Source organism: Paralichthys olivaceus, chromosome 18 (genome assembly GCF_024713975.1).
Source record: "Paralichthys olivaceus isolate ysfri-2021 chromosome 18, ASM2471397v2, whole genome shotgun sequence".
NCBI classification, from domain to species: Eukaryota; Metazoa; Chordata; class Actinopteri; order Pleuronectiformes; family Paralichthyidae; genus Paralichthys; species Paralichthys olivaceus.
Window position 1 is genome coordinate 1,995,359 of NC_091110.1, and position 27,193 is coordinate 2,022,551.

The 27,193-nt window shown below is 39.5% G+C and overlaps 1 protein-coding gene across 1 annotated transcript; it reads left to right on the forward strand.

The window, feature by feature from the left end:
* Positions 1–24: 24 nt before the first annotated feature.
* cdk9 (cyclin-dependent kinase 9 (CDC2-related kinase)) lies at positions 25–4,962 on the forward strand. The gene is made up of 8 exons (XM_069513965.1): positions 25–173; positions 300–413; positions 773–854; positions 1,740–1,830; positions 1,996–2,162; positions 2,548–2,719; positions 3,369–3,517; positions 3,623–4,962. Exons 1-8 carry the CDS (start codon positions 133–135, stop codon positions 3,986–3,988), a joined length of 1,182 nt encoding a protein of 393 aa, XP_069370066.1. The 5' UTR covers positions 25–132; the 3' UTR covers positions 3,989–4,962.
* Positions 4,963–27,193: the final 22,231 nt, after the last annotated feature.

Below are 27,193 nucleotides of genomic sequence, written 5' to 3' on the forward strand. Positions count from 1 at the left end.
TAATGTTATTATCATTTCCATCAATGAATCTCTGAAACCAAACGATTCCAAAGGTTCCCATAATTTACACCGCAGAAGGCGAGAGTCTGAGTTGTTCCTGAACGCAGCATTGATCGTACACAGGGCGCAAAGATGCAGCGTGAGAGGACGACCAACGCCAGTACGGCTGAAAAGTAAGAATAACGACAATCATCATGTCATGTGTTGAATATTTACATTCTCATCCATTTAACGATCTCAGATTCGGCTCGTGTTTCAATGTAGAAGCCCCAATATTGAGTGAAATGTCTCTTCTCCAGGCCCGACCGGGAGGCCGCCATCATGTCCAAATACTACGATGGAGTTGAGTTTCCTTTCTGCGACGAGTTCTCCAAATATGAAAAAATGGCCAAAATTGGACAGGGGACCTTTGGGTGAGGAGTCCAGAGAGACTGTGCTGTGTGTCTATGTCTGCGCGTGCTAACGACAGCACTGCTAAAGGCTAATGCTAGTTATATATGTTGCAACGGTGAGACAATGAAGGGTCTTGATGAAACCTACAGGAGTGTGTGTTAGTGAACAGAGGGCTGCTTCAGTCTGTCCATCGACGTTACATGACGAGGGGCCCTTACTCAAACCTCCACGTGCCAGTGATGGAGTTTATGCAGCGCTTGCATAATAAGGGTGAAATGCGGAAACAACGTTTAGCTGGAAGTTGTTTACCAATATATATTCTCCCAAAAGCCAAGTCAAGCTCTTCATGTGTTGTCATGTCCTGTTGTGACTTTCACAGGGAGGTGTTCAAAGCAAAGCACAGACAGACTGGGAAGAAGGTCGCGCTGAAGAAGGTTCTGATGGAAAATGAGAAAGAAGGAGTAAGAGACCATTGAATTCACTTTACAAACTGGTATCTTCACCTCATTATGAGTCAGCCTGAGGTTTTTTTTCCCCACACAAGAGAAAAGGCATATTTATGGAAAGCTGTGTTCAATTACTAGTTTGGTCTTACGTTTGTAGTTCAATTCCAATTATCAATAATAATTTTATTCAGAGAAGGGTATCACGATATATCGAATATCAGTGGTCCGACTCTCCCATCATCAATACACGATCTTGGTGAAAAATGAACGCAGCACTGGACGGAATTAATCTTGTGACATTGCAGAAGCTTATCGAAACAATGCCACAGCAAATTTGTGCTGTACTAAAAGCTAAAGGTGGTCCAACGAAATATTAGAGTGTGTGACCTTTTTTTGGGGGCCAGGCAGTGTATTTGGCCAATCAGATGGAGCCCTACTGCCCTAGATAATAAATTAAATATATTCAGATCATTTACGTTTTTTTGCATAGCTTATTTATGATAGTGCCAGAACCTGAAGGTAAGGAAAAGCGAACACACAAGTGACACCACTTTTGTCTCTCATTCAGACACACACACACTTTTTTCAGTCCAAACATGTAAAGATGAGAAGACCCAAAAGGAACACTCTGAGTGGACGACCTGATCACTATAACATAGTTATTTAAACAGCAACTGTATAGGAACCATACTGTCCCAAGCTTTTTGATTCATGTAAAGGGTCTTTTTACACTGTATTTGCCAGTGTCTGACTGCAGTTTGAACCCAACAGTGTTGACCAACTGTGTCAGTCTGAACTGGCAGGGAAAAGCCTGTTATAGACTCCGGGTCATTCATGTTATTGAGTGTAAAGACAGTTGCATATGTCCTGTTCTCACAGTTCGGCTTATCTTTGTTTCAGTTTCCAATCACAGCATTGAGAGAAATCAAGATCCTGCAGCTGCTCAAACACGAGAATGTGGTCAATCTGATAGAGATCTGCAGAACAAAAGGTTGGTGTCACAAGTCCACATTATGTTCATATATCATTATAGTGACTTCATCTAGGTTACAGTTGATAACCCACCTCTATCTGTAGGCCCTGTCATGTGTAAAAGACAAAGGTCGTGTCATTATTGGTAAATATTTCTTATATTCTTTGTTCCCTCTCCTTAAAGCTACACAGTTCAATCGATACAAAGGCAGCATCTACTTGGTGTTTGACTTCTGTGAGCATGACTTGGCCGGGCTGCTGAGTAACGCCAACGTTAAGTTCACCCTGGCAGAGATCAAGAAGGTCATGCAGATGCTGCTGAATGGACTGTACTACATCCACAGAAATAAGGTGAGGTGCTGATAAAAATGACCATCCACTGCTTCTGTGACCTTATCAGCAGATCCCACTGGAGCACAAGAACACCATCAGTTTATTTCACAACCTAATTCCCAAATATTCATGTCAAGTCTGGCAGAATATGAGCCCATTTACCTGATACTGTATCACCTACTTAATATGGTTTCATCCCTAATAAATGAAACATGCTTCCACTAGTTATAGCTTATATTAGAGAGATCATAAATAATATCCACCGCCTTCAGATTCTGTACTTTTTGGGGGGAGATATTTCTTTGAATGCATCAAATTTCCATTTTGCCCATCAATTTATTTGTCGTTTATTTAACTGACTGTTGCTGTGTTTTAATCATGTCACACCCTTCTGCTGGATCAGATCCTCCACAGGGACATGAAGGCTGCCAATGTGCTCATCACCAGAGATGGCGTTCTGAAACTGGCAGACTTTGGTTTGGCCCGAGCCTTCAGCCTGGCTAAAAACAGCCAGGGCAACCGCTACACCAACCGTGTGGTGACACTCTGGTACCGACCTCCAGAGCTGCTGTTAGGTACGAGACAACCGTAAAACGTTCCTTACTGTTAATTCAATTCACTTCAGTTTTATTTGTGTAGCATCAAATCACACAAGGCACTTTACATAGTAAGGTCAAGACCTTACAATATTATCGAGAAACCTCTCTGTGTCTTTCCCTCTCTGTGTCTGTCTCTCATATGTCCCTCTCCTCTCCCTCTGTTTATGTCTCTGTTTCTTTCTCTCTGCTGCTCTCTCTCTAAACTCAGACTGGGTAAAAAAATAAATGTTTGGTCTTTGCAAACACAAACGGCAGTCATTATCTGCATATAGAACAACAAGTTGTCACTATACCAGGTGTGAACACACAAACTTTAAGCTGTCCAATTGAGAGGGGTTAGCTTGTCTTACTGGTGTGTGCCCCTGGCTTTCACACTGGTTGTTATAATGATCATAATAATAGTTATACTTTTAGATGTAATAATGTAATTAGGATAATAAATAAATAATATGAATTAATAATATGATAATAATAATAATGAATATAGAATATGGATCCACTTAACATAGCATCATTTGTGTTACATGGCTTTATACATTTTACACAGTCTAGAAGAAATTGTACATGATCTATTCATTTATATATTTATTCTTTTATCGGTTTGTTTGTCTATTTATTTGGATAGGTGAGCGGGACTACGGACCTCCCATTGACCTATGGGGAGCAGGCTGCATCATGGCAGAGATGTGGACCAGGAGTCCAATCATGCAGGGTAACACAGAGCAGCACCAACTCACTCTGATCAGCCAGCTTTGTGGCTCCATAACTGCAGAGGTAAGGTGATATAACAGAAAGGATTGTTACTTAAGATTGAAGAAGCTTCACATGATTTCAGGCTGCTCGCTTTTGTCAACTGGACATGATTTCTCTCTCTGTCAGGTGTGGCCTGGTGTGGATAAGAAATACGAACTGTACCAGAAGATGGAGCTGCCTAAAGGCCAGAAGAGGAAAGTGAAGGATCGCCTCAAAGCCTACGTCAAAGACCCATACGCGCTGGACCTGATAGACAAGCTCCTGGTCCTTGACCCGGCGCAGCGTACAGACAGTGATGACGCGCTCAACCACGACTTCTTTTGGTCCGACCCCATGCCATCCGACCTGAAGAACATGCTCTCCACCCACAACACCTCTATGTTTGAATATCTGGCCCCACCCCGACGGAGAGGCCACATGCCCCAGCAGCCGCCCAATCAGAACAGAAACCCAGCGACCACCAGTCAGACCGAGTTTGATCGAGTGTTTTAGTGGTTGGAGTTGGTTTTTAAAGGGCTGTCACTTTTCAACCACACACACACACACACACACACACACACACACACACACGCACACACACACACACGCACACACACACACACACACACACACACACACGCACACACACACACACACACAAACACAGTCTGAAGTAGTTGGGTCATTTCCAGCTTACCTGTGATGAGCTTGTTTCAAGCTACTGACTACAGTCCTGAGAACAAGACTGGCAAAACAGCTAGATGTTCAAATGACTTTAAAAAAAAAAAGGTGGGAGCCCTACATCATGGACAGTTTGCCTGGTTGGACGTTTTGTTTGATGACAAAAGACTGTATCTTCCAGCCGGCCTAATATTCAGTAAAGCTCCATGTTTCTCTCTGGTGTAGGTTTGTTGAAAACTGGAATGTTGAAATGTGTATTCATGTTTTTTTTGTTTAATTCCGTGGACACGGTTTGAGTTAGTTCACCTTAATTGAACAAGGCATCTATCCTAGTTTTAATTTAGATCTTTAAAGCTGTGAGTCTTTTCACACTTGTTTTTGTAAGATATCTAGTGGATACACAGTGGATTGAGAAAGAATTTACTGCCGTCCACTTTTTCACATTTTATGTCGTACCCTTATGCTAACAAATTTTCCCTCATCAATCTACAGTCAGCACAAACAATATGAAAACAAACATTTGAACAATTTGAAATGTTAAAGTATCAAATAATGTTTGGCTTTGTCATGAGGAATAGTGTTTAGATTGATGAGGGGATAAAATGAGAGTAAAAGGCTGCAACATAAAAGCTGAGGTCAGTGAAGGAGTCCGAATACTCGAGATACAGACATTGCAGTGTTTTAATGTCTTTATCTATGTTAAGCAAGTCCAAACATTCATTTCATCACACTGTTATTATTTTCTTTTCCGGAGAAATGGCCAAAAGTCACTAAAAATAAAAACAATTTTACCTCTGAACAGATAACTGTTTTTGAAATATTTACTTTCACTTCTGTCTCACCTGTCATTTATTTTCATTCATCAATTTCAACAAGGAGAACAAATCAGATGGAAGTTGGTTTTCTCATCTAAAAACAAAAATGAAAAACCAAAGACCCTTTACTTTAATTATTTTATTGTAATTTTATATGAAGTTGTTTTAGGTTATTTTTTGATCATTTCCGTACCATTTTACCACAGTTTGTGAATATTCAACACGAGTCTATCGTCATGGTTAAATTCTGTTGCTCATCGCTTTTACAGGAACAATCCAAGGCTCCTGCCTCGGTGGTGTTGACACATTCACACCGTGGCCACATGGGTAATGTTCCTTGCTGTTAAAAAAAACAAAAAAGAAGAACATGTGTTGTCCTGATGCCTGGAAGTAATGTAAGCCATCAGTTTGGCAACCAAAATATCAAAGGCAAATTTCCCTATGCAAAATGACAATGTTGCCTTTAACTGCTTTTTTGGACATTTCATAATTTTAAGTTTGCAATGCTAGACTTTATCAAGACCAAAATAAACATCAACCATCCTGTCAGATCTGAAGGTTCTTATACGTTCCCATTCATAAGAACATATCAGTTGAACTTTAAATCTCAGCTTGACAGTTCTTGCATGATAAATTGACAGAACTAATTTTCTGCTTTTCCAGGAAATGTGGCTTGATCAAACCACCACTGTGATGAATGGACTAACTGCAAGTTACCAAGGGTCTCCAGTAGATGGCAGGATCATATTATAGTATAAATAAATCAAATAGTAGATTCATATTTTGTATGCTTGCTGGCTTTGGCCCAGGAGGTTGAGCAGGTCATTCACTAATTGGAAGGTCAGTGTGTCTGATTCCCAGCTCGTCCACTCCGAGCTCTGCAGTGTCCTTCGGCAAGACACATCTGTGAATGAGATATATTTTGATAGAGCACTACATATAGAGAATATGTGTAAGTCTACTGTACTGTGAAGATCTTTGAGTTGTCATTAAGACTATAAAAGTATTGAATAGCCAGAAAGATTGACCTGCTTATAAAAACAACTGTTCCAAAGCAATATTGTCAAATCAAATCAAATCAAATCAAATTTTATTTGTATAGCCCAAATTCACAAAACACAGGAACCCAGCATTGTGAGAGCGCAGTGTTCTGGAGGGGTAGTAGGGTACTGTGTGCTCTTTGAGATATTGTGCAAGAAGTCAGAAACTCCACATAGCAACTTCAACACCTCCCTTTATATTGTAAAAAATCTGACATCCACCTATTATATGGGTCAGATTTCTGTCTAAATATACTCACAATTTGGCACAATTACGAGTTCGAATCAATAAAAGTAATTGTGCCTTGTAAGATAATACAGAAAGATGGATTATAAGATGATGATGATGATGATGATTATAAGAAGTTAAATATTAAATGGACATTTCTTTGTTTCAAAAACTTCTGCAATTATAAGAAATTATGATAGATAGGTTTAGGCGTGCGGACAGTCAGGTTGTAATGACTTTTTGAATCACTGTATGAACTTGATGCCCCTATTAATTTGGAAACAAAAACTGTCAGTCTCATATTTCTGCCCTGCTGTTAAATATTAGGTTTTGTCCAATTGTCCAAGTTTGATGTACTCTGAATATTATTGGTAAGCTCACTATCAGATCAGAACAGACCAGACCACAAAACTGTTTCACAGAGAGACAGGGATTCAGCTGATAGAGAGCAGTAGGTTGAAGTTTGCCTCTCTGGATGACCTGCCTGTAGATCTTTTTTATCATTCCCTTCAATTCTTAACATGAGCTTGTGTAGCATAGATAGAATTCATTGAAAGATATCCAGGTCCTGGGGGTGAGTGAAGATCTGGGTTATCAATTCTGAAAATGCTGCAGTTAAAGTTGTTAAAGAAATTAATGATGTGCTGAAGTTTGTGACTATACAAAAAGAAATGTCTCAGCTTGATGCCACAAAATGGATTACATCCCGTCAGGTGCTGGAGTATCAGTTCATCAGCATGTTCCACGTCGTCAACATGGCCCCCTACAACTTCCGGTAAACCAGTACTGACATCTGGTTAAATACTTTTCACATACTTTGGTTTAGTTATAGTTCTTTTTCTCTTTTAATGTTCTACTTGTCTCTTTTGCTGGCTGCAGAGATTTCATTTCCACTGGGGCACTACAGTGCACCAGCCGTGGGGCAGGAGCACCAACCTCATCCAGCAGATTCCTCTGCCTCAGGCTCCACTGTCTCAACCCACATGAACCAGTAGCCAGACGGACAATGACAGGAGGAGGTTCCATGTGTTCCACACAAATCCCCCTGCAGCAGCAGCCATAACTTCACCTACACTCTCAAGGAGTTGCCTGGTTGAGCAGCAGTGCTGCAGTCCACATCATTCAAGCAGCATCTGCATGGGTGAAGAGTTGGGCTCTGGCAGAGCTGAGAAGAAAATAAGCTGACGATGACTTACAACACCTAACATGGTTATGCTTTGTATTTATATAGTGTTTTTCTACTCTTGATGACTTCTCAAAGTTCTTTACAGTACAGTGCCATTCACCCATTCACCCACACATTCATACAGTGCATCTATTAGCAGCACTTTTTTTTTGTTCTATGAGGGGTAATTCAGGGTTCAGCATCTTGCCCATGGGCACTTTGGCATGCAGATGGGGAAGACTGGGGATCAAACTTCTGGTTGGAAGACAACTGCACTATACCTCAGCCACAGCCACTGGAAAATGAACCTGTGGTCCCTGGTCAGATAATGACAAAAATGTTCTGTGGAAAGGTTCTTAATATGTGTAGTCTGCTGTTTCAAGGAATATTTCCAGAAAATATCAACGTAAAAAACGTAGACAAGATGAGTTTATATCCAGGGCATTGACCTTCAGTGATGCCACAGTCTCACCATGAACTATTCTCCAGCACAATGCTTGAAACAAGGTGGAGTCTGGTTGTCGACTATGGTCTGACTAACATGGAGGCATCTGTTAGTTGTAGACAATAGCAGACTCCACTTCTAAGCTGGCATTAGCTATTGTCGCAACACGTTGGCATTGAAGGTCAGAGGAAGAACGGTACCAAGGACCTCAGGAGCCAGTAGCAACATTTTCACAGAACATTTGTCCCTATAGTCTTTCACATTGAGATCCGTTCACAGGCTGTTAAAGGCAATTATGTTGAGGAAGGTCTCATCATTTAAGTTACAAAACAATCCACTCACACATATGCAGAAATGTATACAATCAACTGCTTCAGGTTCTTACATATAGAGCCTTTGAGTGAGCTGTGGAACCATTTTATGCTGCATATACAGTATGAAAGTCTGAATAATATGATGCCAATATTTCCACATTTGCCATGTGCATGTGTTTGTCATGAATCCCCTCAGGCTTATGGTTTCTCTCTAGCAGCAGTGTGTGGTGTCAAACTGGAGCTTTACTCAGATGATAGATTGCTCTCTTAGTTCCAGAGTGCCTCCTCTGCCACTTCTGTTGAAAAGGAGTGCGTGTGTGTCTGTGTGTGTTGTCGTGACGGGGAGGAGATTTGTGTGCACTCTTGCGGACAGATGGGCCACCGACTGCAGCGGCAAATGGACAGCACTGTCTATCGGTTTGGCTGATAGGCCAGGATGGTAGGAAGTAGTGTTGAAAAGCACTTTCTCAAATTGCACTGAAGCGAAAGTGTGGATGTATTAGCGGCATTTTAATGCAACAAAGTTTGACTTTAAGAACAGGTGTTACCTCAGTGCAGAGTTCTCTCATAAGATATTCAAATCATAAAGTACTGTGCAACAGCAGTGGCTTGCTCTGCAAATGTTAAGAGTTTTTTGTAATAACACAACAAACCTTTTTATTAGATGCTCTGTGTGACATCTGTTTACATATACTTACACCTTCATTACAATTGTATACACAGTGTCTAACCTTGCAAGCTCTTCTCAATGAATAAATGTGGTTACCCTACTTGTATTATTTGTCCCTTGAAAGCAGTTGGTAGTTGTTATATGTTCCGGGAATGTCCCCCCGTGTTTGGATACTGGAATACGGTCGCCTCTATTCTCTTCAAGTTGTCTGAAGTCGAGTTGCCCTGCTCATCCATCACACTCATTCTGAATGACCTATCAAATTTAGGCTTTACTTACCAAAAAAAAACAAAACAAGCATTATTAGTTGAGAAAATGTGACTGAAATCACATGACTTCATGGGGGTGATGTCACAGATTTTTTGGCACAAAGAACATTCATAGCTGTGTCATGTCTCCTCTGAGTATGATATCTCCATTCTGTCCTCTGGTCTGGTTAGACAACACTTTCAGGATTACAGAAAGGTTATATGTTGATCTAAAGTGTAAAATGAATTGCAGTAATCCAAAAAATGGCCCAGCTTCTTGTACTTGCAGACTGCTCTTGTACATAGAGTGAAGGAATCAGTTATTGAGACAGTAGAGTACTCACCCTCTAAGAACCTTAAGGATCTTTTGCAGTGATGTACTGGAGAGGTCTGAATCCAGCAGATGGGACGGGGGGATTCCTTTTCTCCTTGGGGACTTTTTTTTGTATGTTTGTGAATGTGTATTGGTTTGTATTTTCATATTTCTTTGTGTAAAAACTTTATTGAAAAAAGGTGTATTAGCAGTAAAACACTTTCTTCGGCCTGTTCTCTCAACGTCTGTGATTTATGAAGAGTTTAACCTCAACTTGCAGCCCAATGAGTGGTGAAAGAGGTTGGTCTTTTTTGTTACAGCTTACATGCCGATGCTTGGAAAACAGTTTGAATGTGAATTAAAAGTAACACAACCAGTATCACAAAACTGTGCCGAAGTGCAGCAATTACTTCCCACCACTGATGACTCGTCAGCATATAACAAAAATATACTGTCAGATTGACATATGTCTTTTGCAGTGTGTTAAAGGAGAAAATTGAGACACTTTTCTTCTCTCACTTATTCGAGTTGCTTGCTCTCTAACGCCCCAGCTGAGTGTCTTTGGATCTTGTAGTTATTTGGGCCCCCACTTTGCTATTATTAGTAAAAGTTAAGTATTCACACTCATGATTCAGCGTATACATCTACCTACTCTTCACTTCAATCGTGCTCTGATGTTTATATCATATTATTATTGCAGGCGTTGTCTCATGTTGCATTGTTCCTGGGACAATTTACTTTAACTCTCTTCATCTCTCTTTCTTTTCTTATCCCTCCCCCTCATCCGCCATTCAAGTCTTAGCCAGCGGCGGCTGTATGTGGCTGATGGCATCTGGGATGCAGGGATGCACACATGAAAGGGGTCCTGTCAGTCATTTGAGGCGACCATATGTGTATCTGCGTGAGCTCTGTGCCAGCGGCAGGCGGCCTCTGCCAGAAGACATTAGGGAAGCAGCATGGTGTCATTAAGATGGTACAATGATTGATTAACCACAGATCGTGAGCAGGAGACCTACCAGTCCCAGCTTCTACCTCTGCCTACACACACACACACACACACACACACAAAGTCACAAAGAGATTAGTGGTGGAGTTGGAGGAAGAAGGAGCCCCCTGTAGATGTAAGTGTGTAATTGCATTAGCTGCCCAGTAGGGAGAGGATGAGCTTGGGTTATTCTGAAATGAACACAGTCAGGGTGCCACATCAAGTCATTAGTAGCCCTCCAGCCTTCTGCTTCACTCCTGAGGCGGATTTCATCTGCAGCTTCTCAGCAGAGGCTCACAGAGCCATGGGGAGTTAATGGCAGCTCCCAGTTGCTTATGCTATATCACCGGATGGCTTTTTGTGGAGGACAAGAGGCAAGTATCAAGATTACTATTCTTGGTTATATTTAAGTGAAAATACTACCAAACCTTGGCCGTCATCGCAGAGTTTACCCAGAGAAACACTGAGAAACCTAAGGTGTATTACATTTATTTGGTAATTGTGCTGTGTAAATCCCCGGTCCAACACATGTTAGGTGGACCTGCATCACTAATACGTCTATGTGTGAAATAGATATCACTCTTGTCAACTGAGGGATTTACATATGTTAAGCACTACAAACCTCAGGCACAGACAACCATCATCTCTTTTTTGAGCTTATCGTATTAATAGATAACTTACAACTGTCCCTGAAAGATTTCAGATAAGCAACAGAACATCGAGATGAGTCTCTGACCCAGAACAGATGAAAAGAAGTTTTCAGAAAGCTCAGAAATGTCATAGCAGCATGTGTGTAACATTACCGGCCTCTAATGGTGTATGCCTTCCATTTCCCCCTCCATCTCTGACTCCTCTGTGTCCTGGAGTCATGCGGAGCCACGGAGAGATGAGTGATGAAATCAGAGGGAGAGAGAGTTAGCTATTCGGCTGCTCCGGCTAATGTTTTGTTTGGTATTAACATGCACACGGCAGTTAAACTCCCACTGATTTGGATGAAAACACATTTAGAATAGGGCTCATCAATCAAAGGACACACACACAGGAGCTGTCAAAAGCCTGTGGTGCTCTGTGTGTCAGTGTATGTTACATTGTTTAAAGGAATTCATAATATAAAGGAGAAAGTGTCTGTCTTCACTACATTTTTAATGATCCATGTCTGTCATGTCTGAGACCAGAGGCCAGAGGACGGCTGTGAGTGCTCAGACAACCCCTGACCCCAGGTTTCTACACGATCACACATCCACTTCATCATGTTTGTGTGAACAAGGACTTAGTAGTGGAGGACACAGTATGCACTGGACTGCAGTATGTACTTTTTCAAGATCAACAGTAACGAAAAAGGCGAATGCTTGAATACAGGGTAAGAATCACATTGTTACTATTTGCCTTAGGCCCCAGAACACTGTGTGCTTCCACGCCTGCTTTTACACAAGTTTCCATTCCAACTTCCTGAGTATGGACTGCATTTATTTAGAGCTTTACACTTACAATACTAGTCACATTCACCCATTCACACACACATACATATAATACATCTATACCCAGAGGTTTTTCTATTACACATCATTCACTCACTGGGGTTTGGGGTTCAGTGTTTTGCCCAAGGCAATACAGCTTGTAAATCGGAGGAGCCAGAATTCGAACAATCAACTTTTTTAGTTTTCTTAGTTGACAACCCAATCAACCTCCTGAGCCACAGCAGAGACACAAATGAAAATGTGCAGTCTAATGACATGAAGTTATATATAAAGAAAAGAGGAAATTAATTTGTCTAATCTTATAATATGCACAATGCCAGGCAGGAAAATGTTTGCATGTTATGGCAAACACACAAAGCAGTGGCCAGAATGACCATCAGCCCGCAGGGATATGTTCCGGTTTCCAGTCTGTTACTGGTCGTACCTTTTATTTTTATATCTTCGTCCATGTAGTTTTTACATAAGATTTGGGGAGGAAGACCGCAGAGGATATAAAGGTTATTGGTACGATTGCCCCAGTGTACCACAGAATGTGTGTTCCGAGAAAATAAATCTCCTGAATGCCTGAAAGGTGGTATTATTATTGTGTTTTCATTTTCTTCAACTTGTGTGCACAAGTTATTATCTTGTGCGAACAAGTTACTTGTCCACCCAGGTTCAAAGGCAGGATGGGCTGTGGGTGTAAGTTACATTTACTTTAAGGAAATGTGGAGGCATTCATTTATTTCAAAGGCTCTTTTTGATAATAACACAAAAGAAAAGATGACAATCTATGCGAATGAGACATTTTCAGTAAAGCAGGGAAGAAGAAGCTGCAACACAGAGGGCCTGTGACCAACATCAGGCCCCTGTGAACTCAAATATTTCACTCGTCCGAACTAAGGCACTTGGGACATTTGGATAGACAAAGTGTTTAAAACAAGACAAAACTGAGGTCATTGTAATTGGGCCTTGAAGTTATGTTTGACCAGGACATGTCATTTGAACCACATATAAAACAAGTCTCTAGGACAGCTTTCTTCCACCTGCACAATATTAAGAAAATTTGAAACATCCTGTCTCAGGAAGATGCTGAGAAACGAATCCACGCATTTGTTACCTCTAGACTAGATTACTGTAATTCTTTATTATCAGGATGTCCCAGGAAGACTGTGAAAAGCAGCACGAGTGCTGACAGGAACAAGAAGGAGAGATCATATTACTCCTGTCTTAGCTTCTCTACATTGGCTCCCTTTAAAATTCAGACTAGAATTCAAGATCCTGCTCCTCACATTTAAAGCACTTAACAATCAAGCCCCTTCATATGTCAAAGAGCTGATAACACTGTATTATCCAAATAGTTCACTTGGTTCACAAAACGCAGGCTCTCTTGTGGTTCCAAGAGTCTGTAAGAGTAACAGGAGGTAGAGCATTCAGCTACCAGGCTCCTCTCCTGTGGAACCAGCTCCCACTCTGGGTTCAGGAGGCAGACACCATCTCTGCATTTAAAGTTAAACTTAAAACTTTCCTTTTTGAGTTAGTTCTGGATCAGGTGAGTCCAGAACCATCCCTTAGTTATGCTGCTATAGGTCTAGACTGCTGGGGGAACTCCCATCATGCACTGAGTACTTCTCCCTCTCTCTCTCTCAATCATTTTCAATTCAATTCAATAGGCTTCACATGACATTAAAATGTGCGGCAAATGCAGAAATACAATAATAGTATTAAAACTACAATAATGTATGAAGATATAATCTAAAGGTAAATTACAAGGAATAACAGTGAATAACAACACAATGACAAAGAAACAAAACACAGAAGGAGATGGTGGTATGCACAATATATTACATGTCTATGTCCCACTGGTGTCTTGTGTTGTGGCAGGAAGTGGCATATTTAGCTGACAGCACAACACATTCTTTGCTTTCTCCAAGAATGAGGAGTAATTTCTCCCTCTCTGTCAGACTTTAGAATTTCTGTCTAATGTGTCTGTATTAGCTCTGTCTCTACAGCTCCTCCATCCCAGTGAGAGCACAGCCTCTCCTCAGCCACTTCTGCCTTTGTCTGCTCTCCTCTATTAGCAGACTGTGCTCACTCAGTCTGTTTATTGTCAGTGTCTACTTCAGGTTCAGTTACTGTGGTCAGGCAGTCTGTCACACTGTACTGTCTGCTTAGGGCCAAACACGTTTCTAATGTGTGCTATGATCTTTTCAATAATTGATGTATTTTCTTATTTCTCTAGTTATAATTTGGTTCAGTCTGATCTTTTGAAAGATGATGTGACTGCTCCGAGGCTGGTCAGTGATGTGAGAGGGGGGAGAGGTTAGCCAGCCTCAAGACAAGTTTACAGAGGGGACTCCTTTCTACGTTCAACTCATAGGCAAGAGTCAGGGTTGCTCTTTTTAATATGGCTCCAGAATTTAATGGCTCTTTTATTCATTATAAGTAATGAATAGTGGCCTAATTCAGCTTGCATTCAGAGTTTGGAGTGTGTCTTTTTACCGGCAGAATACAATGCAATAGATTCTATAAATGATTTGAAGATTTTGAGCCCTGTCCTAGAATCTGGATTCCAACTGATTGCTTTCTGGCACAGACAGCTCTTTGAGTGCTTTCACGGCAGAGCAGAAGTTTCCTGTGGAACTTATTTGTAGAACAAGGTCAGTATAGGTGTTTGTTTGGTCTATTTTAACCCCTCCTTATTTAAGTGTGAGTCATTCCTCATTGATCTTTTATGGAAGGTGATAATTTTGGTCTGGATGGGACAATGTATCTGTGCTATTGATAGGGAGGAGGTGGTGATTTTTTCCCTCATGTTATAATATAATTTGTAAAGAAGTATATGAAATCACTACTGCTTAGACTTAGAGGACTCGATGGGTCAGTAGAGCTGTGACTCCCTGTCAGCTTGGCTACAGTGCTGAAGAGGAACCTGGTTTTGTATTCTAATGAATAGGAGGTTGTATTTCAGAGAGCTTTCTTGTAATTTATTAGGATATCTTTCCAGGCCAGGTGAAAATCCTCTCAACTGGTAGAATACCACTTCCTCTCCAGCTTTCGTGATGCCTGTTTTAGAGCATGTGTTTGAGGATTATTTCATGGAGCAAATCCCTCTGATTTACTTTTGTCTTTTTTAGTTTGGGGCGATAGCGTCAAGGGTTGTTTGTAATGAGGCAGCTGTACTATTTACAAAGTTATCAACTAGTGTGGGAGTGAAGTTGTGATAACTTTCCTGCATTGTACTGACACATGGCTGTGAGGTAAATGTCAGAGGAATTGTTTCCTGAGATATATTATCTGATAAACACCAACTATAATAGATTTTTTTGTCCAGAATCAGTGTAGTAATAATTGTAAACACATGTCATTTTAAAAATGGTGTGCCAGAAAAAGGCTTTTGGGGAAATATTACATTTTTAATGTCTATGCCATATTTCAGAACAAGATCTAGGATGTGATTAAAACATTGAGTGGGTTTATTTACATTTTGAATTAAATCAACAGAGTCTATTAAATCTAAATGCTGAACTAAGGCTGCCATTGGCAACATCTACATGAATGTAAAATCACAGACTATGATCTGTCCTAAAAACTATCTAAAAAAAAAAGGAGCAGGTAGACGATATATAATAACTAGATGAACTGGTTAGTGTGATTTCAGGCTTGGATGTACGAAGATGATGACGAGACTTTCTAATGACTCATAACTACCTTTAGAGATTGCTGCGACCCGTCCAAACATGATGGTTACACAACTGTTCACACTGGTCTCTCTCCTCTTTTCCCCATTTTTCTCTGCTCACCTCAACCGGTCGAGGCAGATGGCCGCCCACATTGAGTTTGGTTCTGCCAGAGGTTTCTTCCAGTTGAGTTTTTTCTATCCCCAGCCACTAAAGTGCTTGCTAACTCTGGTAACTATTGGGTTTCTCTAAAGTTGTCAAGGTCTCGACCTTACTGTGTTAAGTGCCCTGTGATAATGTATATCATGATTTAGTGCTATAAAAATAAAATTGAATTGAATTAAAATGGACACATTTTGATATGAGGTTGTAATGTTTCAGTATTTTGTTCAAGCTGTCCAAATCATTTCCAGAACTTCTTCAAACAGCAGATTCCCACTGAAACCTTTCTACACAAATACAGCATCTGCAAAGACCTACATGTTTTCAGTGTTGAATCCAATTTACTGGAGAGCATTTACAGTAAACAATGATCACATCTATAGCAAACTACACAGGAAGCCAGTTTAATTCATAATAAAGTGAACCTCTCCCTATAGTCAAAGCCTTTCAGCCCCAAGTACAATCCATATTACTCATGGTGCTCAATCCTCATCATATCATGTGGTTTTTCACAGAGGTTACTGTTAACTTCCTCCTCACACTGTACAGGTCACTGGCAAAGATAATTAGTTGGGAACCACAATAATTAGCCTTCAGTGTGATCCGTCCTTTGTTCTGACTGCACAAATGATTGTGTGTCAAGCCTCTCTGTTAAAGTGATAGCAAGCTTGATCCACTCAAGTGCAATGTGGTCACGGGTGTTCAACATAAAATGTAACGTAGACAGAATGTGCAGTTATGAGAACTGGTAAGAACAGGATGTAGACAATAGTATCAGCTGTACTGTTGTTTGGTTAGGACATAAACCCATCCTATTGTAGGGTTATGCAGTGATCAAATCAGAAAGACCAAAGGACCAAAAGAGATATCTAAGGGACCAAATAGGAAGGTTCCCTTTTGATGTTATGTCTCATTCAGAACCTTACAACAGAACCAAAGTAAAACTTGTTACAAATGAAAATAATATGTCCAAGCATCATAAATCGCCTGCAAATCCATTAGGTTTGTTTCCTATTGGGTAGTAATGTTCATAGTCATCAAGTATGTTACTTTAGTCTAATATCTTAAAGGTACAGTGTGTAGAATTTTGTGATATCTAGTGTTGAAATTGCATGTTGCAGCTGAACACCCCTCACCTCACCCTCTCCTTCCAAACATGAAAAAGAAGGTAGCCTTTAATTGCCAAAAAAACTCAAAAGGTGTTTAGTTTGTCCAGTCTGGACTAATGTAAAAAACATGACAGCCTCTGTCGAGAGGACCCCCTCAATGTAAATATAAAGTATTTAAATACAAAGGGCCTTTTCTGGGGTAAAAAAATATATAATTTATACAATTTAGATGAAACGAAAATATCATGAGGAATATTCTACATTGAATTTCTGCCAATAGTTTCCTTTCACCTAAATCTTACACACTGGACCTTTAAGTGTCAATATGATCCAAAAGTTATGTTAATGCAGTGAAATGCAGTCCAAGGCTTTTGTGAGACAATCACTGAACATTTTAAAGTGAGCCTGAGGCTCTAAATAATCACAATGCTTACTCTGCTTTTATTTATTTATTTATTATTTTATTGTTATTAATTAATTTTACTTTTTTGCTGGATACAGTAGAATATGAGAGTGATGTGACTGGTCCAAAGAGCAAATATGCCAGCTTTTTAACACAGTACTTTTTTAGATATTACTTTATATATTACTTTTGATTTCCTCCTGTGGATCAAACTGTTGGAAACTACAGTAAAGACATGCTGTCAAATCACTTTCCACGGTCAAGTTTGCCTCACCGAATGCCTGTGAGTTTGCTTGAGGTGAAACAACACAAGTCTGTGTCCGTGATTGAACAACAGAATGTGTATATTTTTGTGTGTGTGTCACTGTTAGAGCTGAGTGCCAGGCTGCAGATTGCATCTGTTCCTAATTACAAAGTGCTAATGAAAGCCTGTACTCCTGGGGGGCCAACAGAACATCAACCTGGCACCTTGCCTGCTTCTCAAAGGGAGATTGACACTCAGTCAGAAATAAATATGTGCAGTACACACTGACAACTGCTGAAGACAGAGAGGTGATGCACAGCACCTGATCATTGGGTCATGTAAGAAAAGCTGCTGCTCTCCTTTAGAGCCTGACTGATATATTGGCTAATAATGTCTTATAACATACAAACTTGAATTACCATTAGGCAGATAAAGACAGAAACTAAGAACTGGCAGAGTTGGCCTTGATGTTACTACATAACGTGACTAAAAGAGGATGAAGGTTAGATGAAAGTTAAATGAAGTGCTATAGAGGACTGTGAGCTTATTGGCAAATTGAAGGACAAAATCGTCCATGCATTTGTTACCTCTAGACTGGATTACTGTAACTCTTTATTATCAGGATGTCTTGGTAAGTATGTGAAAAGTCAAAATGCTGCAGCACGAGTGCTGACAGGAACTAGGAGAGATCATATTACTCCTGTCTTTGCTTCTCTACATTGGCTCCCTGTAAAATTCAGATTTCAAGATCCTGCTCCTCACATTTAAAGCCCTTAACAATCAAGCCTCTTCATATAACAAAGAGCTCATAACACTGTATTATCCAATTAGATCACTTCGCTCACAAAACACATGCTCTCTGTGGTTCCAAGAGTCTCTCTCTCTCTCTCTGTCTCTCTCTCTCTCTCTCTCTCTCTTTATTATTATTATTATTATTAGTAAGACTATTACATAATATGAACTGTTGCTACATCATCATCTATCATTAATAACATATTTACATCCATAAATATCACTCTTATCTATGTAGAGCTGAAACCTGATGTTATTCCTAGTCTCTCTCTCCTCTCTCTCTCTCTGCTACATTAATCATAATCATTGCCATTGCACAATTTAAATGTACTAGATCAAAAACTAAATATATAAATAAATGCATGTATTTTTATGCAAAATAAATATGTAATTTCCCAATACAATAAATGCAAAATATTCAGTCTGCTACAACTTTTCATGTTTGCTGCTGCTTTTTATTAAAGCACCCAATAGCTTTATTTTCTTGAAATAACAGCTGTGAAAAGGTTTTACTCTTTTGCAAAATGCTTTACCATAAATAAAGCGAACCCTGCGAGGTAGTTCAGGCAGCCAACTCAAGCTGCGCTGCTCCAATCATGTGACACACATCATGTGACATACCTTATTCTCCACAATCATCTATTATACACACCCACCTTATAAGGCAGCCTATTTAAGCAGAGAGAAATTTCCCATCAACCCCTTTGCTTGCACTGCTGCTGAACTATCAGGTGCAGGTAACCAGAGGCCACGCCCCTCTGACACTAAAACACACAGACAGGACCAACAACTGCAATGGAACTTTCTACATCCTGAGCACTCTGCTGAGTTAATGTGATGCCTGAATGAAACTTAATGTCAACTTTGTCCTGGCTTTATTTATTTAGTTGAGTTTCAGGGTAGCAGGGGATAATGAACAAGCTCACACCTAATAAACAGACCTATGAACTTAGTATCTGTACACCAGTTTAAATATTGTATGCAACTGTATTGTTGGTCACTCTTTCAATCATATTCTGGATTCTTTTACAGAATTATTTTTTTCTAAAAATTTGGTATTAGTCCTGCATCGTCCATAAAGTTGCATGTGTAAAATGATATAATTCATAAAAATCTGAGTTAATATCTTTCATTGTGTTGCTCTAACATGGAACCTGACCTGATGATATATACATAGGACCGATAGATGCAGAACACCTGAAGTCTTCAAGCTGTGAAAACACAGGTGTATAGATCAGAGCACAGAAACATGTCTGTTATGGTTTAAAGTCCACCCACCAAGACAATATCCTTATACCCAATCAACTAATCTCCTGCACAGATGTTTGATGAAAGATGGCTGGACTTCTAATTGGTGTTCACAGTGGTGGATAAAATAATTAACTCGATGAGCCTCAGTTGACCTTCTGCATTTATTAAAACTTAGATCTGTTCACAGAGAAGACTCTTGACCCAACTGGTAATGTCATTCATTCCAAAAAGCTTGAAGTACAATGGAAATATTTCACTGTTGATAGAATGAAAACTCCAAGCACAAAACATCAAAAGTCTAAATCTATGAGATATAATTTTGGTCGGACTATGCCTTCTGCACAATTTCAATTTTCAAAATTTCAATTTTCGCACCTTATCAGCCCTAATAAGAGTGTTACCATGTTTAGGTTTTTCTTAACTTAGAAGTATTTCTACAACTGATCAATATTCTGTGTAATTTCTACATTAGATGTTTCTAACTTCTTGTGTGTGAGGAACTCAACCTCCTCAAATTGTGTCCTGCACAGATGTGATGTGATAGCTGAGCTCCAGTTACTTCACCACATGACGATTCACCAGCCTGTCAGTCCCTGGCAAATTGATGGTCCTGTCAATGGATGCAGCATGTGTAGGAGTGGAATCTATTCAAGGATTCTTTCCCTGTGGGAGAGGATTGCCTGTGATGTAGATTAAGTCCTGTGGTCTGACCCGGCCCAGAGGCTTGATGCTGAGGCTGAATGAATGGTTGACATTGCTTACTGTAAAATCACATCATGCAGGTTTTCTTGTATGCAAGAATCATAAGGGCAGAAAAGTCTATAGATTTGTCCATGCTATGCCCAGAGTACTGTGTTTTGCATTTCTTTATGTAGTGTGTGATGATTATTGAACACTGTTTATGCTGACTTTGTGTGATGTCTGACAGCAGCATTTTTTGAGTTAAGATATTGTTATACTTTTGAATCAATTATTTGATTTTGCAGGACAAGTCAAAGGTTTTTAGAGTCCAGCTTGAATTTTTGAGTTTGTGTTCACGGTTCAATTCTGAAAAAATGAAATTGAGGAAAGAAGAGTTTGAATTTCATATACCGTCAGATCAATATGTCAGATTTAAGTAATTATCAATGTTTTCTTACAGAAAACCTTTATTCAACCATATATAAAAAACAGGAAGATAAAAAGTAAATAGTTCTAAGCATAGCTCATGTATTTCTTTTGCTAAAGTATCAAGAGTTAAATAGATTCATTTCTTATTCCAGTGACTGTTAACAAGAGAGAGAGAACCCTCCTGCTATTGTTGAGCAATTGTTGTCGATCATGTAGTCACACATATATCGGTGGGTCATCAGTCACCACAATGGTGGGGTGAGCTGGTGGACACCTAACAGCATACATCGCGGTGCAAAGACTCACTAACAGATCCTTGTCCTGAAGCCACTTCAGCTTTGTCTTGGTCTTATGGTTCAGGTCAATGTTGTGTTGAGAGGTCAACCGTTGCCCCAGTCACAGGTAACGAGTGGTACCTGGTGTACTAGCAGACATAGTGTTTGTAATTCCGTCCAAAGGCCTCATGTTCAACTTCTGTTTGACAAACAAATGGGGAGTAATCGGCCTTTTCCGCGAGAGTGCTTTCTATCCAGACCCTATACCACATGTGCAGTTCAGATGGTCCTCCTTCCAGCAGGTTCTCCATCTCTGCAGAGGCCTGTTAGACTGACCGTTGGGTTCTTGCTCACCTAGCTGACTATCTTACCCAGTGACTCTATTTTGCCAAACAGCCAATGGTACTTCTTCCATTTCAAAGTCATTGAGGTGATTGTTCTTCTGGTAAACCACAAATATCCCTGTCAAGAAAGTAATATAAAAGCCTCTGTTTGTAAATGACTTTTTCGTTTTGACTTTTAATACATTTGCCCAAATCAAATTTTTTTAAGTACTCTTTAGTGAATTCAGAAATATCTATTTTTCTTAAGAGGAATGCTCCTTCTCCATTTTCCCTATTCCTATTTATAACAGAATTATGAGAAACATGTAGGTCTGTTGAGGGGTTGGGGTGTAAAACTCAATGTTGTTACTTCATTTACAGATTTAATTAGATGGATGGAGCCCTTACCGTTATTAAAACCAGGAGGGAGAGAATGTTGCCAGCACAACAGGACTTTTTAATTACAACCCCACATTCCCGCTTGTTGACGTCTGGGGAAGCAGTTAATTAAAATCCTCATTATTTTACTTTTAATTAGTTCACCCCCTCTCTTGTTTCCTTGCGCCATATGGCAACATTCCTCGATCAAACCAGCTTAAGTGAGCTAATTTAGTTGATCAGTTGAATTATTCTTGATTAATTCATAATTGTCTGAAATCATGCAGACATTATGAACTACATTAAGCTAAGCAGGGCATTTTTGATTTAAATTTCTATTTCTATTGTTACAAATGTGATTTTGAATGTGGTTATTATTAGTCTGGAACAGAACTTAAACAGATTAACTTTTATTGTTTAATGGTTGTTCACCATGAGTAGAAGGAGCTTATTTCCTTCAAGCATCTTTATTAGAGGCACTATAGTGTTACCTGAGTCTGAAGTACTATCGACAAGATGGTCAATCTCAGGAGAAGAATAGGACTCCTCTGATACACAGCACTATCAGATAGACTGGTAGACAATGAGTTTGTGCTTAATGGCATGTAGTCCCACAATAGGACAAAAAATACTAAGTTATTTTCTTATAGAACGGGACTACATGGAAGGACTGTTAAATGGTACATTTTGATGACATGTTGGAACATGGTCAAGGATGTCAAAACAATTGGGGTTAATGTACACACTGACTGAAACCTATTGAGTCTAATATTGAAATAAATGCAGCACTAAAGCTACTATTCTCAATGTATTATACTCAATATTATTCTCAACAAATATTAAAATCACCATAATTACATTATCTGTTTTAGGCTTATAAAACCCAAGAGAACGCAATTAGGAATTCAGGAGCACACTAAACTACAACTAATAAAATTGGCTGTTGTGTTTTCCAGAATGGGTTTGATAAACTTGGAGGGTGGGGGGTTGGCACAATCCTCAGGATGCATCCATGCAGGTCTCAATGAGAGAGTCGTCAGATATTAATACATTTACTGAGACAGCCGTGGTTGACAAAGTTGTGGTGATTTCTATTTAATTCTATTCTTATGTTTAATTCCTTCCCTGCTTATTTTTGATTTCATCATTTCAATTTAATCGGGCAGGGGGCAGACACAGTCTCTATGGGGTTTTGACCGTGTGACTGATCTAAAGGGAGTGCAGAAGAGTGTGTAGGACCGCAAAACCAAAAATATTATGAAGGTGATTGAAACAATTGAACAAATAAAAAATGTGTGACAAAGATCTCTATGTCGAAAATGCACTCTCATGGGCTCACTCCACACAGACTATTACAGTACCATCAAGGGAGGCAGAAGACACTCAGTGATGATGATGTTAAACTTTGCTATGCGATGAGGGGTTAAATAACAAATGACAATGAACTGTTTTTAGAGTAGGCTTAAAACCTTTTATGATAAAGCTTATAGTTAGAGTTGGTCCAGGCCTGTCTTAGACCTGCTCTTAGTTGTGTTTAATTAGGTTTAGAATGTTCAAGTCATTTCAATTCAATTTTATTTGTATAGCACCAAATCATAATAAACATCATCTCAAGGCACTTTACATAGAAGGTCAAGACATTAAAATCTTATTAATATAGAGAAACCCAACAGTTCCCTCAATAAGCAGCACTTTGGAGACTGTGGAGGAAAAACTCCCTCATTAACAGAGAGAAACCTCTAGAACCAGACTCAACGTGGGCGGTCATCTGCCTCGACTGGTTGGGGTGAGCAAAGAGAAAAGGGGAGGAGAGGAGAGATGGGTGGAAAAGAGGGGAGAGAAGAGAGAGAGATAGTGAGGAGGGGGAGAGAGAGAGAGGCGAGAGAGACCGGGAACACTTGAGCACCATCAGGTATCAGATCTGACTAGTTAAAATGTAAACAATAACAGTGTAAAGAAGTAATTGATTACTAATGATAACAGCAACAAGTCATATAATAATTAATTACTGAAGTATTGTTATTTATAATAGTAATAGTTGTTGTCCTGCAGTTCTGGAGTCAGAGACATCTGAAATGAGAGAGAAAAAGAGAGAGAGGGACTATGGGAGGAAAAAGTGACATAGTCATTGACATGTATTAAAATAAATAAATGAGTGTGGGGGGGCAGAGAGACAGAGAGAAGTGGAGAAGTGTCCAGTGCATGATGGGAGTTCCCCCAGCATGGAGCCTCTGTTTCCTCTTCTCCCTCCTTATCACATCAAATAAATGAATGTCTCATCAATACATGTAACTGACCTGACTTCTTCCCTGGAGTCAGAGATCGTGATCATAAAGACGGACAACATGTAACTACAACAAGACTGCTTGACATACAATATCTCCTCAGATACTCGACCATTGCTGACAATAATTCCTCAATTCATTTACCTTCCATCATGCTGCAAACTATTTACTCTAACCAATGCTGTAATTACTCTTATTTCTCTGACGTTCTCCATTACACGTCAATCAATCAAATGTATTCATATAGCACGGTATCACAACAAACAGTTGTCTCAGGGTGCTGCACAAAAGTCCAAGATCTTAAGAAACACAAAATCCAACTTGTTCCACACCGAGCAAGCATGAGCAACAGCGGGGAGAAAAAACTCCCAGGTGGATGAAACCTCCGGCAGAACTGGGCTCGGTGTGGACGGCCTCTGCCAGGACCTGTTGGGGTGAAGGAGAAAGAACAAGTAATATAGAGGAACAAAAGGAAATAAAGGGGGGGGGGGGGGGGGGGGGGGGGTTTGAGTCAGAGTCTCAGGTCATGGGCTTGAATCCACGTGGCATCTATTGCACTTCTGTCCGTCCTGGGAGAGGGATCCCTCACATGTGGCTCTCTCTGAGGTTTCTACGTTCTTTTCCACTGTTAAGTTTTTCCATACTGTTGTTGAGGGTTAAGGGCAGAGGATGTCAAACCTTGTTAATGCCCTATGAAACAAATTGTGATTTGTGAATATGGGCTATACAAATAAAATTTGATTGATACATTCCTGCCATTCCAACAGCTATACCAGATATTTGCAACAAGCCCAATGTTAAATGGTTTGGTTTGAATTTATATAGCACTTTTCTAGTCGTGATGACCACAAGTGCTTTACAGTACAGTGCACACTGCACAAAGCCCCTGATTACTGATGACTAAGTCTTTGTTAGACTACAGATTAGATGCAAGACAGTAGTAGACAATAAACCTTCCCCCATGACTCAGATGGTGTGGGAAAGAACACCATGACAATGTTCAGCATTGAAGCTGTAACTTCTGTATAAAGGACAAATGATTATAGAAATAAACATTGAAACAATATCTGGTTGTCAAAATAAATAAATAGTAATTAAAAGATGCTGGTTGAAGGGTTCCATTAGGAAGCAGCATACATACTGTACAGAACAACCTCCTGTGAATAACCATGAACTTCACACACAGATCCAACAGTTCACTCACCTTGATCCTGGCCACAAGATGGTGCAACAAGACAATAAGCCTCCATGACCAGCCACTCCAAAAATGACTCTAAGGTCAGGACTGCTTTGGCAACAAGAAGATAATTGGCACAACTTGCTTCCACTTTCTGTGGAAGAGTGTCAAGGTCAAACCTTATGTAGAATACGGTACTGATAATGTTATTCCCTACCAACACAGACCATCAACTGTTAAATAAAGGCACACTGTTGACTATCATGTAGAGCTGAGGAGAAAACTACTTCATGTTCATGTTATCTGTAATGCAATGTAATCTAATTTATCAGCTAACAAACTAGCTAGAGTCAAAATTTCTTGAATTCTTGAGTTTTCCCTGATATCTTATCAGACTAATGAATTTCTACACCTGAAACATTTGTCCATTTACTGTAGCTATTGGTCAGAGGCTCTTTAAATCTGCCTGTTTAGCCTGTGGTAATGCTCTAGAGCTATTCCTTGTCATTACTGAGACCTCCTCAAACAGTTCTACAACATACTTTCACTCTTTTATTGTTTGGGTGCTGGACCTTATGTGCAGAACTTTTTATAATCCGTCTTAAATCCTCAGACCTGAGTTCACAACTTTTAAAAATGAAAGCTCTGCAGTTCAGCTCAATGCAAAACCTTTCAGCAGAAAAACATGCTTATATTTTGAAGACAACTTAGAGTTGTAACTGTCAAAGCAAATTAGAATTGGTAACCAAAAAGGCAATTTGAATCACAGTAATTGGGGTGTCTCCCAAATTTCCTCTGTGGTATAAGTTCCATGCTACACTAAACCAATCAAGACACATCTGCATATCATTTATAAGCAATACAAATTCAACATTCACTTAGTATGACTGCAAAGATATAAGATAAACAGAGGAAAGGTTTTGGTCTCATATGGTTTATAACACCACATGAAGTATTGATGGATGTTTCAGCTGGATGTTAATATTGTGAGAAGATAATTTAGTAAATATGTTCATATCTTCATCTCTTTGTGCTTCATATACACCAAGGTAAAATTTTACTTTCAAGATTACATTTGAAAATATAATAAATAAAATAGAAGTAACCATTACATAACACTATCTTGTTTTGCTAACAATCTCACTTCTGCTGAGTAAGGGATATCATACAGTAACAACATATATGTCTACGTAGATTGTAAAGTACGGCTTTCCATTCCCCATTTTTGGCAAAAGCCTCTGTATGTTTCTTAATGGATAAGTATTAATCTTCTATGTTATAAAGATAAGAGATAGTGAAGTTCTTATGAATGATATGTGGGGCAGTGGGGCAATTATTTAAGTATTAATACAAAGTATTACCTTAATATCACACCAATCAATATTCTGATATTAACTATGTGTAATGTGAAGAGGGTCTTTCTTAAGTACCATGCTAACATATTCATGTTCTGATAAAATGTTGGCAGCACACCCCCAAACTCCCTTCCACCATCGAGTACGTTTTTGGCATCATTGTTTTCTCAATGAGAACAGTATAGTGGCAGACAGGGGCTTGATGTGCAAATTAAAAACTAAATCACACACAAATAAATATATCTTTTGTTTTACAAACCATAAATATTGGACAAATTGTAGGAAAAATCATCTTTGAATCTTCAAAATTATTAAAACACTTAACCTGGAGACCATCTATTCATCCAGTACATTTCAGTTTGGAAATACTGAATGAGGAGGACCAGCTGATATTTCCATCTGTAGAACTTAACTATTTCTGCAACAGAATATACTTCCAACTAAAACTTATACAGAAACTAAACAGCTACATACATTGGTGTATTGAGTTTAAAACATATTCTAAAACTGGAACCTGTTATCGTCCTTCATTATTTCTTCTGTAATACCTTCCCAGTGATCTAATGCCACAGCCTGGTGAACTAAGACAAAACAAAAGCCTTGAAGTGGATTAAGGGGAAATTGGTGCGACTCAGGTTTGGAGTCCTCACTGAAAAACCAGAGGAATGTACTCACCCTCCATCATTATGAAAGGGCACTTTGAAAGACAACCATTAAAAGCTTCATTGTTGCTGTGAATGTGAAGCTAATTGGACTAACCCTGAGAGAGGAGCTGCTGAGTTCTCCAGGCCCGTTAATTTGAAGAGTCACAG